Here is a 17,370-nt window from a genome sequence, read left to right on the forward strand (position 1 = left end):
GTATTTCAAATGCTAGGATTTTAACTCTTTCCATGCACTAATTCTACCACCAGTCTTTGTCAAACTTTGTGATAGTAATTTATTTTGTGTTTTGTATCGCTAAAATTGCTCTTCAGGTATGGATTTACAGCTCCTGGTATACATCACTTTCAAACAACACCCCAATATGTGTTTAGCAACATCTCCCGAGTACAGTCAGAATGCATGGGTTTGTCGGGTTGTTTGGGAGGTAAAACGCCACATTTAGGAAGTGCAAATTTTTTAACTTGGAACTTTTAGATCTGGTCATTCTGCCCCCATGTCCTAATAGGACCATCTTTGAAGCCGTCTAATTCAATCTACCCCATCATACCATATATTTTTGAAAACTAGACACCCCAAGGTATTTCAAATGCTAGTATTTTAACCCTCTCCATGCATGAGATTCTACCACCAGCCTTTGCCACACTTTGTGGTAGTATTTTTTTGGTATTTTTTTTACACAAATTGTACTTTGGGTATACATCACTATCAAACAACACGCTAATATGTGTTCAACAACATCTCTCGAGTACAGTGATACCACCCATGCATGGGTTTGACTGCTGTTTGGGGTTAAAAGGCCACATTTGGGAAGTGCGCTTTTTCCCTATTTTGGTCAGTCTGTGCCTATGCTCTATCTTTGAGCCCAGCCACTACAATTTACCCCATCAAACCATATATTTTGGAAAACTAGACACCCCAAGGTACTTAAAATGGTAGTATTTAACCCTTTCCATGCATCAGATTCTACCACCAGCGTTTGCCACACTTTGTGGTAGTATTTTTTTGGTATTTTTTTCACACAAATTGTACTTTGGGTATAAATGTATAGCTCCAGGTATACATCACTATCAAACAACACCCTAATATGTGTTCAGGAACATCTCCCGAGTACAGTCACATGTATGGGTTTGTCTTGTGTTTGGGGTTAAAATGCCACATTTTGGAAGTGCGCTTTTCCCCCCCCTATTTCGGTCAGTTTGTGCCTATGCCCTATCTTTGAGCCCGGCTACTCCAATTTACCCCATCAAACCATTCATTTTTTTAAATTAGACACCCCTTGGGTATTTGAAATACTTTTATTTAAATTTTTCCATGTCAGGATTTTTGGGAAGATACAGCGCTAATTTTAGCACTTGCTCATAAATAATAAACTTTTATTTATTTTATTCTTTTGGGACTTTTTACATTTTGCTGGAACTGGATAGTTCCTCTGATGCATAATAATCATGTTTTTTTTAAGCTTTTTCTTTTTTTCCTTTTTTTTATTTTTTATTTTTTTTTATATTTTACTAATCACATAGTGATTAGAAAGCTGGGCTCCATTGACTTGCATGGTTGAATGCAGTACCTGTATTCAACCTGCAAGTGGAGCCAGAGTTCTCTAGAGGGTCTGGAGAACATCTAGTGAACTTTTTCAACTATTATTTTTTTTACCGGGCGGCCGCCATCTTGCGGATGGCGAAGATCACTGGCAGTGGCGGCTGTGACTGCTCTCCGGAGTGGTCACAGCCCGTCCTGGGGTAAGTGTTTGGTGTCGCTAAATGCCTCCTGATCGAGGCATTCCAGCGACACCGCTTTTAAAATGGGCGTCCGCCACCATACAATGTATGGCAGATGTTGACGCCCCGGGGAGGGGCCAGACATGGCCCATAATGCCGATCTCAGGTTTGCCGAATGCCTCGACATCGAGGCATTACACCGTTTAAGCTTAGAAAGTGATCGTTGAGCTTGTTTAAGTCTCATGACGTGTCAGGCACGTCATAGGTCATTAAGTGACCGTTTTGCATGACGTGCCTGACCCGCCAATGGACGTTAAGGGGTTAATTCCCTCATTTAATTAACCTACTGCTGAAAGGCTTATTCAGTACCCTGGAAATATATATATATTTACATCTGAGGCTTTTGCCTGATATGTTAAATGCCAAGGTTAGGGATAAAGTTTAAACTTCCCTCTAAGGAGAAGACTTCAATATGTAGCCCACCAAATTATGTAAGAAATGCTACAGAGAACATGGTGATTTTTGCTACGCTGTTAACTTAAGTCTTTTGTTTTAGCTTGACAGGTCCATAGTGCTTTTATATGTTTATTAAATGTTCTTCTTGTGTGTTATTCTGATGTATTAGGGCAATTCCCATCATCCACACAAGTTATAAGAGTTGTAAGTAAATCTGTTTACAGTTTTTTTACCTCGTTGTATGTAATACTTCTAATGAGCCAGGGTTGGGCTTGTGTACTGTGTTAGAAGGGAACAGAAAAGTTATATACTTTTGCTCTTTAGGCTGCTTACTCTGATTTCTAGTCTTGAAATTGACTCTCGTTCTTGGCCTCTTTACTAAATGCTGACTTAGAGCCACTGCAGCTTTAAGGGAATTTTGTGATTTGTTTCAGCACTCAGGTGCTCAAGAAATTCTCAGCAACATCGCCCAGGAGCCTCTCAGTGGCTGTTATATGTAGGAGATTACTGAGTTTAATGATTAGCTCCTACAAGACACAGCTGATGCCAGAATCTACCCCCTTTACACCTAATTAGCCTCATTAATGAGCTCTCCTGCTCTCCATAGAGAGGGCTCTCTTCTTAGAATATAGAGCAGAAATACCTCACTCAGGTAGAGTCTTCTGAAACCATTAATTAATGTCTCAAACCTGCAAATCCTTATGACTCCTGTTGCCTGAGAGATGCTGAGCTGAAACTAGCCTTGTTTACAATGGCAGTGTTAGAAGATCTTAACTCCTTGAAAGCCCTGTGAGACCTCTCCTCTTTTGTGCATGTTACCTTAAATGTGATCTTAAAATCTCACAGTAAAGCACAATAACAAAAATAACATTTGTCTAACATGATGTTAATGTAGTACAAAAAAACATTTAATTGCAAAACTCTTATATGCAAAATTGGATTTCCTATTTTATGAAGCACTCAATCCCTAGATCATGTACCATTTGCTTAGAAAGCCAGTATCGGAGGTTCATCTGTTCAATAAATAGATATTTCCTTTGACTTACCACTGAATACCAAAGACTTATCTGTGATGCGTGCAGTTACAGTAAATCAATAATTAATAAGTATCATTTTGTATATTAAAAACACCTGCCCACATACAAAATAAGCAAAATATAAAGTTGCTGCATATTGCCATCATACTGTCCAGATATCAGGGGTACTTTCAGTATCATGATCATAGAACTGTAATTTTCAACTCACTTTTAATTTAGTGACTATGCATCCTGGTCTAATTAGCTATATAATACAGGAAAAATCTCTTGTGCCAAGTTTTAACATTCACAAAGAACAGTGAATACCTAACATAAAGTAGCAAGACCTGGCATAATACATTTGGTCTAAAACTCTTATGTGTGTCATGGGAATGAATTTGAGATGTATGTAAGGTTTTCACACTACTCTTAAGTCATCCTTTCACATGCAGTCAGGCCAGCGAGAGGAAAAAAAAACCCCAACTTCTCTCGCTATAACACTCTCTATAACACTCTCTCACATTCACTCTGTCTCTCTATAACACTCTCATTCACTCTCTCTATATATATAACACTCATTCACACACTCTCTCTCTCTATATATATAACGCTCATTGACTCTCTCTCTGTAAAACTCTCATTCACACACTCTCATGCTGTCTGTCAATGTCTTCCTACCGTCTCCACCGACCGTTTGCGTGCCCCTGTCTCCCTGCCTTATTCCCTGATACTGAGGAGAAGCAGATGAAGAAATAAGAGAGAAGAACAAGAAGAGGCAAGAGAAGGAGCAGAGTTGTGGAATAGGAGACAGGGACGCGGAAGTGGCTGGCAGAGACGATAGGGAGACATTGAGAGAGTGTGTGAGAGAAAGTGAATGAGACCATGAGAGAGTGTGAGTGACAAGCCCCTAGGATTAGTCGGCGGTGCTGCGGATCTGACGTTTGAATAAAAGGCAGCCTCGGTTATTAGGCGAGATTGGTTTTTCAGATTATTTTTTTCTAAAAAGAAAAAAAAGGCTTGTCTTATAATCAAGCAAATACCATAGATTTTCTGTATGAGGGCCTCATCGATGCCTACTGCGTCTATTATCAGAGGCAATGAAGGCTAATTAAAATGAGAAGGGGAAACTGTTTGTTTTTAGCAGTAAAAATATAGCTCGAAATATATAACACAAGTGAGTATACATCGCTGTACATTGCTATACTTGTATATGGTTATGATGAAATGGCACAAATCTTCCGGCAGATGTCTGTACGGTGAGTAGTGTCTGCTGTTACCTGCAATACCCTTTACAGAAAGTTAAGTCATTTATTACAAATGGGCCCATCAAGGCACTTCCTGTTAATGAAATGGCTGACGGACTTAAGCAAAATATATTTGATCCATGAAACTTATTAAAAAAGCATGGTTGGGGTTAATAGTGGAATACCCCAAGGGAAGAGGTTAGTTAGTATAACAGAATCATGAACCATTGTAATATTCTGAGGTTTGTGATGGGAAGCAGCCCCCAGCTTCACACAGGGCCCTCCGGAGACAAGGCGCAGTATTGTTAGGGAAGACAAGCATGGAAATGATGGGCAAGGGCACTGTGCTCTGGAGGGCAGTGAACTTGGCATTTTCTGGCCCTACAAACAAGCTGCCCATCTGGTCTCTGTCAGATTATGTTAAGAGTGCATCTGGACCTAAACCCCAGAGTTTCAGCTCCGAGCTGGTCATGTGATGGTCTCCACGACAACTGGAGGTGCGGTGTGAATGTCGAGCACAGAGCCAGATGCTGGTTTTCACGTGTTGTCTAATTAGACACCTCTTCTAAAAATGCAACTGTCTCACGCACGCAGAGACTCAGTCTATATATATATATATTTCTGACTATCAGAACAGGAGCACCTAGCATATCATATGCATTCTACTTTAAGCCAATACATATTTGATCTATTTGTTAACAAACCTGTAGTTAAAATATTCTGTTCCATTCAAATATTTTATTAATAATAAAATTACGTTTTTGTTAAAAAAAAACCCCAAAACAATTAAAAACTCAGTTTTGCAAATAATGCTTTTAGGAAAATATATTTTACTATATAAATTAACAGTGTTATGAAATAGTAACTAAATAAAGATTAAAAAACATGGGAATGCAGGAAATAAATGTGCAGTCATGTATAAGCTATGAAGCCAGCTGCTTGCCATTGCAAGTGTCGTAAAAGACCACTGTGCTTTTTTCAGAACTTCCCAGAGAAAAAAACGAGTTATTTTAAGTGGTTATACCCAGTCACCTATCCTGGCCTAGGTTGCCAAGGCCTAGCATTACCCCTGTTACAAAATTGGGGGGCAGGTTGCCCTGTTGGGCGATCAAGTCACCCGGTGTCCCACTGTACAATGGGCCAGTTACAAGAGAGATCATCCCCCAGCACTCATATCCTGCCATGTATTGTATTAAGGATGCTGCGCAGCACAATCTTTTTGAAAATTCATTTTTAAAGTGATACTAGTAAAAAAAAGTTTTTTTATTGACAACAGGACACAGTCACGGCTGTGTCTGTTTGTCCTTGTATGTAAAACCAAGTAGATGCCTTTGTGCATGACATACAGGTTCAGAATTAAATTAGGAGTAACATAGTTATTTTTAGAACCAGCTTATTTGTACATTGTAAGTAATTGTAAGTAACATTTAACAGTTTGAAATCCCACTGCTGGTGAAAATGATTTAAAAACACAAGACTTCATGATAGATTCAAATTCCACGTGTTACTGTTCTAGGGTATTACAGCATGTGAACATTGTAAATAAACCTGTGTGCCTCTATGGTGTGCTCAATAAATTTATGTTTGGCCCATTCAGCGGTTCATGACGCGGACTGCTACTGCGTTATGTTTTGCCTTCTGGTTTATGACGACGAAAGATTGAGATACAGTTAAAAATGTTGATCACTATATTGGTTCTGTTATATCATGCTTTTTGTAGCCTGTTACTAATTGTACAGCTCTGCAAAATGCAGCGGAGTTATATAAACGAAAAAATAAAAAATAAAATAAAAACAGTTTTCATTATGGCACGGTTTAGTGGCTAGAGTACAATCTCCCAAATACAAGTTTTTTGACAGTATTTTTATTTCCACCGGATTTTGCTCAGATATAAAAAAAAATAAAAAATACTGATCATGAAATCACAAAAAAGATGTTCTTCATTACTGATTAAACACCTTCTTATTAGAAAGATTTACAAAGCATGAGGTTACTTATCTTCTACTTAGATTACCATATTTGCTTGATTATAAGATGACCAGAATTTGAATATTAATTTAGAAAAAAAAGAAAAAGCCTGAATATAAGACTACTCTATAAGAAAAAAAAGTTTTATTAGTAAATATTAATTCACATGTAAATGTGGGTAGCTTTCTGGTACTTATTGGGTCATATACAGCTCTTAATTGGGTTTTGGTTCCAGCATCACAACATCATTTGGTGCTAAATTTAGCTTCAAAACACAATAAGTTAGGTTCCCTGGATGCAATTTTGCTTCACTGCATTGGATACTCACAGTATCTATTGGTTTGGATTCCTAGAGAGTAAAATTGCTAATTGATTGTGTTTGATTCCCCTATACAAAGGTGTTTGTTATAAATTACATTCCCAGGCTGTTTATGCTTGGTGCAACGTATAGCACATAATGCTGATTACACAATGCGTTCTGGCATGGGGCCACAGACTTGAGCCAAAGTAACAACTGATTCGTTCAACCAGATTCATGTTAATATGATATACTATTTCTTTGACCATATAGAGGCAGGAATATTAACCCTATTACTTTTATGTTAAGTTGTGGGAAACCTGGTTAGTTCAAGGTAAATTTACAAATTAGGTGGTAAAATAAGATTGGATGAGGGGGGAAATAAATTTAAATTAGATTAAAATGAGGAAAGTATAATCTTGATTTTACCCACATTGACGATTTCGTTTGACAACCATAGGTAGTTTTTAAAACATATTGTACTGCTTCCTATTTATAATTTCTTTCAAATGTCATATATTATTTAGATCTCAGAAAACAAAGGCTAATGTTCGTCTTTTTTAAATTGTTTACTGATTTTTACAGCGATCAGACTGATGGTATAAGATGGGGGCGGATGTTGCAAGGAATATCTTAACTATAGTAAGCCTGAATACACCACCTCTTAAAAAAAATAAAATGCCAGGAAGTACAAAAATGATACAATTAAGCTAAAAATGGAAATGTGTGGATTATGCATGGAAGGGAGGTGAAGGAAAAAACCATGGTGGATGTGTAAGTGTGAAAACTGGGTGAATGGGTGAGAAAAGGGTCAGATTGCAGACAGAGAGAACACAGGGTAGGGAGCCACAAAATGGATTAAAGGGCAGAGAGCCACGATCTGAACTAAAAAGAGTGCTAATTTTATGCACTTCAGTAGGGGATTAAATCTGAAAAGCGATAATAGTCTGAAAGATCTGAAAAAATGGTTACACCAAAGCCAGCATGTACAAGAAAATAACCTTTCAGTTATAGAAAAAAAAGTAATATTTGATGTGGAAGTACACAAATAGTGGATTTTGTTTCTCCGCCTTTTGTCTGATGCATCAGACTGCTTATGAAAGCACACAAGAGACCAGATGAAAGCACCATTTACCTCTTTGAGGATTTCATTTCAGCACTGAGTGGGTTAAGTGATTGCGTATTCTCTTTCTTGGGTGTATTTTTCTTTTGTGATTTTGGGATATGAATTTGGCAAAGAATATGCCTCCAAAAAATAGTGACCCCTGAGGTTGTGTGGGATTTGCAGTCGTAAGAAGTTTGTTGCCACTTTCTCAGATGTGATTTATCCAAGGAATGGTTATTATATGATACATGTAGAAAACGAAATATTATATCATTAATATTTATGCATATTATATGGTAGGCTCACACTTTATCATTTTCAACTAAACAAAGGCTGCACCTGTTGTATTTGATTTCTACTTATGGGTTTCTATAAATTGTTCTCGCAATTCTGCTGACTCTCCGCATGCTTCAGGTTCCTAAATTGGTCCTCGGTGCAGAGGGGCATCTGTCTCTAGGTTTTTAAGACACTGTGTCGAAAAAATATCCCCTTTTTAAAATCAATGGTTTGTATTCCTTTAGTATCATTATATACAAAGTATGGAAAGTAGTGTAGTCTTGTAACAACATGCAACAACAACAACAAAAAAAAACAATTATACATCACAAAGCACAATTAAAGACAGTAATACATCACTTCTTCCCCATCCTCTGAAGGACTCCCTTAAACTCCTGAGAGGGCTACACAGCTCCCTAATCTTCTTACATGATGGCGCTACCTCTGCTCCTGAAAAATCGATTTTCATGATCAAATCTTTTGCTTGTTCCACATTTATGGCAAGAGTACAGAAAGGATTTTATGAAGAGAAAATCAGTGTTTCCAATGCAGCCCGCAGTCCCCCTCTAGCATTTCATAATGACAGAAAATGTGGGAGATTTCACTTTTTCTTTCTTTTATATATCTATTTTTCCAGTAGAGAAATCAATTTAGGTATTAAAATTATCTTTTTAATTCAGTGTGTTAAAAAATATTTTTAAAGTGTGCATTATGTATATGTCATATATAAAATGTATATCCTTGTTCCCCCTATGAACACACAAAGGATACAGATGACCACTGTTGCTTCACCTTTCTTCTCCTGGTTTATATATATATAATTGTCACATGCTAATCCCCACAGTGTGTCTGCACATAGACACACACCAATTATGTCCCTAGCCTGGGTTCTTGGGTCACTCAAATTCTCACTCAGACTCTGCTGGCTCACCTCAATCTACTTTACTACTCTATACTCTAGAGCACCGGTCCCCAACCTTTTTAGCACCAGGGACCGGTTTTGGGGAAGACAATTTTTCCACGGACCGAGGGTGGGATGTTTTGGGTTTGATTCAAGTGCATTACATTTATTGTGCATTTTACTTCCATTATTATTATTAATATATTTATTATTTCATTATTATTATTGATATATTTATTATTATTTATAATACTCCACAGCACTCCATACCTGGCTGTGTTTAAATATAAAACTTGTAAAGTAAAGCTGCTCCTTCCCTGGCTGCCTGTCTTCTTTCCTCGCGGCTGCCACCAAAAAGAAAAAAACAGTGTGGAAAACTTTATTGAAGACACAGCCTACCCATGCAGCGCTGCGTCCACTCCGCAATGCGATGCGCACATAAGTTTTACAGTAGTCGGACAGTCTCGACAAGCCCGCGAAGTAATTGATTGTATAGCAGGCAGTGGCAGGTGGTGACTTTTTGTTGTACCTAGGGGAGGGCTGGCAGCCTAAGGCCTGGGGGCAAGTCTAGTCAAGTGGTCTGTTGCGCCACCGAATCAACCCACCATCTATGCCCATCTTTTCCTGATTTTCTAACGCATATTGATGTAATGTAATGGTATTGGGAGTTCATCAGTACACTGAAAAAAAGTCATCATACATGGGATGCCTGAAGCCACAATTTAGTGCCACTAATCCTTTTTAATAAAATATGCAGATTGAAATAGAGTAAATAACACAAATCCTTTAATTTCCTCTCACTGATTATGTACCTAGAAAGTCTTGTCCTCTGAAGTGACTACAAATTCAGAGGGGAATTTTATCTCTGGATAAGTAAAAAATAACTAGTTCAATTAATCTCTACAGTAAGTAAAGTGCCAGGAAACAGATGACTAAATACACACCAGGACAGGTTGTGCCACACCGACCCCCAAACACACACACACACACACACACCAGGACAGGCTCTGCCACACCGACCCCCAAACACACACACCAGCACAGGCTTTGCCACACCAACACACCAAACACACACATACCAGGACAGGCTCTGCCACACCGACACCCAAACACACACACACACACATGGACAGGCTCTGCCACACCGACACCCAAACACACACACACCAGGACAGGCTCTGCCACATCGAACCCCCAAACAGACACAGTAGGACAGGCTCTGCCACACCGACACCCAAACACACACACACCAGGACAGGCTCTGCCACATCGACACCCAAACAGACACAGTAGGACAGGCTCTGCCACACCAACACCCGCATCAGTACAGGTTAATCTACACAAAGCATAAAAAATGCTTCCCACACTGGTTTGTTTGTGTGTTTCCCCCCTTGCAACTTTAGTTTAAATGTATTCCCCCCACACCCCTGTATATTTCCCCATGTGTATTTGTGCCCCCCACACCCTCGTGTATTGATTTATGTGATGTCCTCAGCCAGCCCCCCTTCCTTTTGTTTTAATGCCCCCTTTTGTACTGGTTAATATACCCAAGTGTATTGCCCCCAGCCATACACCCCCTTTGTGTATTGATTTATGTGACACCCCAACTGTTTTTTTAATACTTTTGCTGGCTTCCTTCCAAAACATAAAAAAGTGCTTACCTGAGGTAAATGCCTCCTCCTCCGTGGTCCGATGATTCTTGCCACTTATTGCCAGCTTGTAGCTGCCCTCCTCCTCTTTAGTTCAACATTGCTTGCCACTGCTTAAAGCAGCCAATCAGTTGCAAGAAAACGGCCCCTCTGAAATTAATTGGTGCACTTTCCACACATGAGCACAAGGGGTCCCAATCAAGTCCCCCAAGCCAGAGCTGGAGCAGACTGGAAGTGACACAGCTGAACACATCTCCTGTTCGGAAACTAGCTTGCAAAAATAACACCATACCATTCATATGCACGTTCTCTTTAAGTTAAAAATGCATTGTTTTTCATGTAATAATGCATTGTTTTTCATGTAATATTGCACAATAAATAAACATGAAATAACGATAGAAGACATCAAAATTATGTTCTACACAAGCTGATAACGGTATAAAATCACAGAATATAGAAGCATACAACATAATTCTGAATATCTCTAAAACTGCATTTTGCCCAGGTCCCCAGTAATATATGTATATGCTACTATGTTGTAGCAAAGGGAATTATTCAATTCAAACAAACTTCCTGCCATCATATACTGTATAGCCTTCCCATATCATATCAGGTGAAATTCAAAAAGGACAGTGAATTTTAACTAACTGGAACTAGTGATGGGTGGGCTTCTTTGCCTTCTCTCACTCATCGTTAGAAGCATTTTACAGCCGTTTGTTTTGGCATTCATTTACACATTCCTTGTTTTCATTTTCCTCTCGTAAATCCTGCATCTCTCTCAGCTTTCATTAGGGCAGCTCTTTATTAGAAACCTACATTGCTCCCCTGCGTCTAGTATCTTTTAGTACAAATGTTTTTTTCTATGACATTGTGCCAACATCTGCTGGTGGAAGACTGTTGGAACCATTCAGTACAACTTTAAATAATCATATTACTTTTAAGAATGAACTGACCAATACAGTCCTTGATGGTCACAAACAACCCAAAAATTTGACAGAATGTCATAGATCCACAATCTCTTAAGGTTTCTCTTTCTAGAAAACATGAACATAACGTGTTGGATTCTCATGCAGGCCACAATAGCTCTGTGACTTTCACACCTGCTCCTAAAGAAGTGCTGCATCAGCATTAAATATGTATAGTTAAAATGTCAATAATGTTTCTACTTAATGGCAGTCCTGTATATTGGTAGGCACAAAATTAAAATCCACACCAGATGGTTATTATTTAACCCCTTAACGACAATGGGCGGTCCCTAAACCCATTGAAAACAATGCATTTTCACTTTGTCATTAAGGGGTTAAAAGTCTTACAAGCCGTGTTGTCAAGCCTTAACGTGTGAAGAGATGGCCGTTACTTTTAGCGTGTGTGACTTTACAAAGCTAATAACTTCCATGTTGCTACAAGCTTTCTAGTAGCTTTCACGATTGGCAAAAACATTTGAGTTTTGCACTAAAGCGGCAGGAAATATTTTTTCCATCCCAGAAGAAAATTAAGGAAACCTTATGTGTATTACAAGTTATGTTTGCACAGACTTTATCTTAAAGGCGGCATAAAAAAAACCTAGCGCGTTATGGATGCTGCTGGCACCTGTACTGTGAACAATCTACTCTGCTGACCAGAACAGTGAGAAGACTGTAGGCAAGAATTTAAGCCAGTTTTTTATGGTTCCTTTAAGATAAATATTACTATTACAAGGTTTGCTGAATCATTTTGAGGTGTGAGAGAAAACATATTGTCTAGTATTTCCGAGGTCCTGCTGTAGACCGAAGGACTTTCCAAAGTTTCTTTAGTTGTCATCCCAATGATGTGGGTCTGAAGAGCAGAGCTTTCACATTTATTGCTTCTTTATTTTGAAACAATAGATTTCCACAACTGCAAAACTTTTCTTGTTGATATTTTGTTCTTACTAAACCAATCAATTTAATCTCACAATATCGATGCCTCATGCCTTCTTCCAGCTCACTAATTTGCGTTTCACTCCCATTCAGCCAAAGCATGCTATCGTTTTCCCTGCTGTGCCTGAAATAAGTTGCTGTACAGGCCTTTCATTTGACTACTGTACAGATTCTCGAAAACATCAGGAAGCTGTAACAACTTTTTAACGAGGTCCAATAAAGCAAGCCAAAGGAGGTTGAAAATAAAAGCTCTTCACCTTACATTAGTTAGAATCTCTAAAGCCCAGAAATATATGCTAGGACTAATGAGATCATCAAATACTACTCAGAAATATAAACTAAATAACACACAATATACAACCCATGTGGATTTGCAACATAAGCAGCTGAAAAAAGTAAAAGTTTCTGGGAACCACTCTATTTGTACTTTTTTAACTCAGCCCTTTCTTGAAATTTCTTGGAAATTGGGGAAAAAAGAACAAAAAAACAATATCATGTAATATTTGAACAGAACAGCTGCTTCACTATTGCTGATGTTCATGGTTAGTATTCCAATTAAGCGCATGTATTTCAAGGGTCCTATGGGTGGAATAAAGTCATATGTCTATTTTATGTCCTTGCTGTGCATGGACATAAACAACAAAATATAGCATTGGGTGGTAGTGGTTCTTGTGGAACTTTCCTTTGCTCATAATTTTGCCTTTGACTTACAATTTTTTTTAATAACATTATTAAGTTAGTCTTATAAATACTATTTTTCTCTGCTAGCATTTGTGAATTTTGTTGGATGCACCTATCATAATAATAGTTAGAACTTATAATTATAAAAAACATGCTATCCAGGATTTTTTTTACTTAATGTTGCAGTGCCATGCATGTCACTCCCAGAAAGTAATGACCTCTCTCGAGGGTGCCCGAGGAGCACATATCCATACTCGCTTTTGAGTGTCCTACACTTAAATCTGCATGGGGTGTATGTTTATGTATGATATATATGCATTTATTTATATATTAGGGATATCCATTCCCCAAACAAGTGTAAATTAAGTTATTAAGTCCATGTGGCATTTACTCCATTTATTGAACCTTTGAAATATATGTGACCTTTTTCAGCATCCCCCATAGGAAGAGCATCTATTGCTGTAAATTATTATAATATATGCAGGCATTTTCATATCAGTTTTGTCAATAACAACTACTCCCCGAGCACTAGGTATATCACAGAATAAGAAAAAATGGCATTCATAAAACATTTATAAGTGTAGCACAAGTAGGACTGAGTGTTTTTATCTGGAAAATAAATTAACATACAAGAACCAAGCAGTAATGTCACTGATGTGATGCTTCCACTACTATATGATCCTTTATCCTTTTAGGGTGCATTTTTATGAAACTCTTATGGGGACCTAAAGCTTAAGTGCTTTCCACATCTCAGAGGAAGGAGCCATTTAAATCTATAATTTTAGAGGGCTGTGAATCAGTTGGCTATTACTTTTATTTATTCAATGAGTATTCAATGTTATTCTTGTGCATTTTTGTTCACTTCAGGTGATCCACTTTAAATTTTGTTCAGAAAGTGCTTTCACTATCATGTTGGGTTTTTGATTTTGTAAGCAATACCTAACTTGATAAATGTAGGTCACGTAAAGACGACAAATGTGAAATTGTTAAGGGAGCTGCCACACTTAAAGTTATGACAATTATATCAGTTACAGTTCTAGATGTTCTTGAAGTTACTTTAGAGAACATTCGTCAAATATTCCAGAAGTTCTGAATTTTAATCTATCCCTTTTCCACAAATGAATTTTTCACAGCAGCATATGTAGGCACATCCCTTTTGAGAGGATTTATAGATTGGGATGAGGGTAATCTTTTGATATAGCCTTTATCTTTTTTTGTCAATGCAGGAGGAGCCGATCACGTTTTGTGAGGACACCTTTGTTTCCCATCGCTCCAGCAGTATGCGGCCATTCTTACAGAACGCAATACAGCTTCAGCTCTTTAAACAGGTATCCTGTTTTAAATGCTTGAACTCAAAATAGGAGGATTGATATACAAGACTGTATTTTGACCCGTCTTTATTTTAGTTTATAGATGGACGTCTCGACTTGTTAAATACAGGAAATGGATTCAGTGATGTGTTTGAAGAAGAGATTAATATGGGTGAATATGCAGGTAGGCACAATGGTAACCCATGTTGATTGACCATTTCGATTTTAGGGTCTATTATCATGGAAATGACGTCACTATGCATTGCAGCTCCGGGATCACCAATGCAATTAAAGGCCACATTAGGCTATGTTTACATGCAATTGCAGTACGGCGCATGATGGATTTACGTTGATATAAAACTTTAAATGAGACCTTTTTAAAATTGAAATAAAAAAGTGCACATCGTGTTATATTCATGTATAAATATTCATGTGACATATTATGCACTTTAATTATTTTTGTATCATTATAAACTTTACAGCGATTTGACATTTTAATATTTTACTATACAGGCAGTGATAAACTCTATCATCAGTGGCTTTCAACAGTAAAGGTGAGCAATGTTTGGGTTATATTGCAGTTCTCTATTGGATTTGTTCTATGGTACATTTCTGTTATCCCCTCTATATATCTAATAAAATACACCCTGAAAGTGATTCCTCTGTATATACGTATAATAATGTGGGGGGTACCATTACATTAAATATTTCATTGGAATGGTTTTCATACAATACTGCATTTAGTCACATAGACAAAAGAGCAACATAGAGAAACAAAGCATAGGAGCTGTTTAAAGCCTACATTTTCTCCCTGATCTGTTTTTTGTTCCTTGAAACAGAAAGGAAGCGGGGCTATCATTAATACTATGAAGACTAGAGCCAATCCAGCCATGAAGAATGTCTACAAGTTTGTAAGTGTATTATCTTGTTGTTTGCTTAGTTTTATGGTATTAAATGAATGTCAAGTGTATGTGTTATACATTGCTAGTCTAACAAATACAAATATTGTTGGTATAAAATTACAGATTTTTGACCTTCCTGGATTATATTTGTAATGCCAGGTGTCACTTCAAGTACTGTGGATGGTAATGACAATTAAATGAATGCAGCATTATCATGAAATCCATGGAACTACTAAAATAAGTCTTCCACTTGCCATCCACACTTTTCTCCCATGGCTATCCTACTGACTTTTGTCTGAAGGAATCAACATCTAAAATTGGTTTATTGGTATGAAGAATCTACTTTATTCCCCTGCAAACTTGCCAGCCACATGGATTGCAGTTTCCTTTAGTAACGTAGTTTGGTTTATTATGCACATGCATTTCAAGCGCACAAAATGTAAAACATAGAAGCAATATGCTAACCTGTCCCTTTATCCCCCACAGGCTAAAGATCATGCGAAAATGGGAATTAAGGAGGTGAAAAACCGCTTGAAGCAGAAGGTACTTTAATATGTATTTATTGCTAATACGCACCGAATAGAAAGTCACCCAGCCTTATGTTCTCATTAGGTCAAGCTTGGTGAAAGATCTCTTCTATAGAACCCACTAAGATGTCTGTTTCATATTTATGGTTATTTAAATCTAGCAGGAAGGAATTAATCTCTTATGAAACTTGTTGCAGTAAAAATAAGTTTCCATAACATGGGGCATATATATATTAAGGGCGCAGTGGCTAGATATAGAGAACATTGCAATAAATGTTCCATAAAAAAGTTATTTATTTTTAGTGCTTAGAATTTTGCAGTTTACACCAGGATTGTTTCAGTCCATTACATGTGCTTGAACCACTGTACAAAAGTGTAGTTTTGTGACTTATTACCAACACATTCTGTGGCAAATCCAACACGAAAAAGAACTTGTTAGTGTAAAAGCACCATCTTTATTATTCATTAAAACTTTGTTAGCGCTGATGTCACTTTTTCTCAGAGTTTGTTATCGTTACAATTACTTTAGGGTGGTGGTAACAGATTCTGAAGTATAGTTGAGGTATGACATTGTATCAATTTTCCAAGAATACATTTTGCCTACTTTTATCTGTTCAATGGAATCTTACAAGAGCAAGTAACAATGACTATTGAAACTGAGTTGGGGACATTCTGTCCCCAGCACCGTATTAAACAGAACCTGTTCTTCTGTGTGCAACTTCATTGGAGGTCATGACCTTTTTTTACATTTGCAATTCAAACCCAAACCAAGAGCAGGATGGGGGCAAGCGGGCTCTTGATTATGTCTCCGAGGTCAGAAATGGGAGGCACCGAATCTTGTGCACTGAATCCATGCATCATGTCATCCCGCTAATGTGAGATAACAAGAAAGAGATATAGCAGACAAAGAAGTAATCATCCTGTTCATGCTTCACAATTCCCTCTGTCTTATAACATAAAAGGTTTGCTGGAACACCAGATACAATTTATGTAAAAATGTATTCCTTGAAATCACAATTTGCAAATCAGAGGTTGTATAAAGATGCATATAAAATTAATGAAAATGTGTACATTTTGAAGTTTGATGCCCATGTTGGAATTGTGTATGGTCTATTCTGAAAATTGTTTTCAAAATGTGGGAGCAGTTTAATACTGTTGCTGTGTGAGTAACAATTTCAACCCCCCAGTTTCATTATTAGAAAAAAAGGCAGACTAAGAATGTCAGTTTCGGTTAATACTTAAGAGATTAATCTTATGGAGGGAGCCAAGCTACTCTCTGTCAGTTTTGTTACTGCTGTCATGCTTGAGATGGCCTTTACACACCACAGTGTCATGTAAACCTTAGTTCAGGGTAAGTTGAGGGTCAGTCTTGTATATTTTAGCTGTTTTCTGCAGCTCGATCTGTAATTTTTAAGTGATGACAATGTCAGGTGAATATATTTCACAATTAAAGTGTAAACCCAACTTTTAGGTTTGGGAGAGTCTGTAACTGTTGTTAAGGTGGTCAGTATAATTTAGGATGTTCGGCTATCATCGGATAAATTTAGGATGTTAGGCTATCAGAGGATAAATCTTGTATTTGCCAGTGCCACTGAGCATAAAAGTCCATTACCTAG

General features: G+C 37.6%; 1 protein-coding gene across 1 annotated transcript in view; it reads left to right on the forward strand.

The window, feature by feature from the left end:
* LOC149287606 (DENN domain-containing protein 1A-like) overlaps window positions 1-17,370 on the forward strand; it is a gene marked incomplete at its 5' end in the record, with an annotated part of 204,987 nt that overhangs the window by 144,425 nt on the left and 43,192 nt on the right. Inside the window, 5 exons of the mRNA XM_089492645.1 lie at window positions 14,242-14,343; window positions 14,422-14,509; window positions 14,839-14,879; window positions 15,165-15,236; window positions 15,714-15,770. Of these exons, the coding sequence (XP_089348771.1) occupies window positions 14,242-14,343; window positions 14,422-14,509; window positions 14,839-14,879; window positions 15,165-15,236; window positions 15,714-15,770 (360 nt within the window). The remainder of the gene's footprint in view (window positions 1-14,241; window positions 14,344-14,421; window positions 14,510-14,838; window positions 14,880-15,164; window positions 15,237-15,713; window positions 15,771-17,370) is intronic.

The sequence above is a fragment of the Sceloporus occidentalis genome, unplaced genomic scaffold (genome assembly GCF_023333645.1).
Source record: "Sceloporus occidentalis isolate IW3139 unplaced genomic scaffold, rSceOcc1.0.p SCAF_58, whole genome shotgun sequence".
NCBI lineage: Eukaryota > Metazoa > Chordata > Lepidosauria > Squamata > Phrynosomatidae > Sceloporus > Sceloporus occidentalis.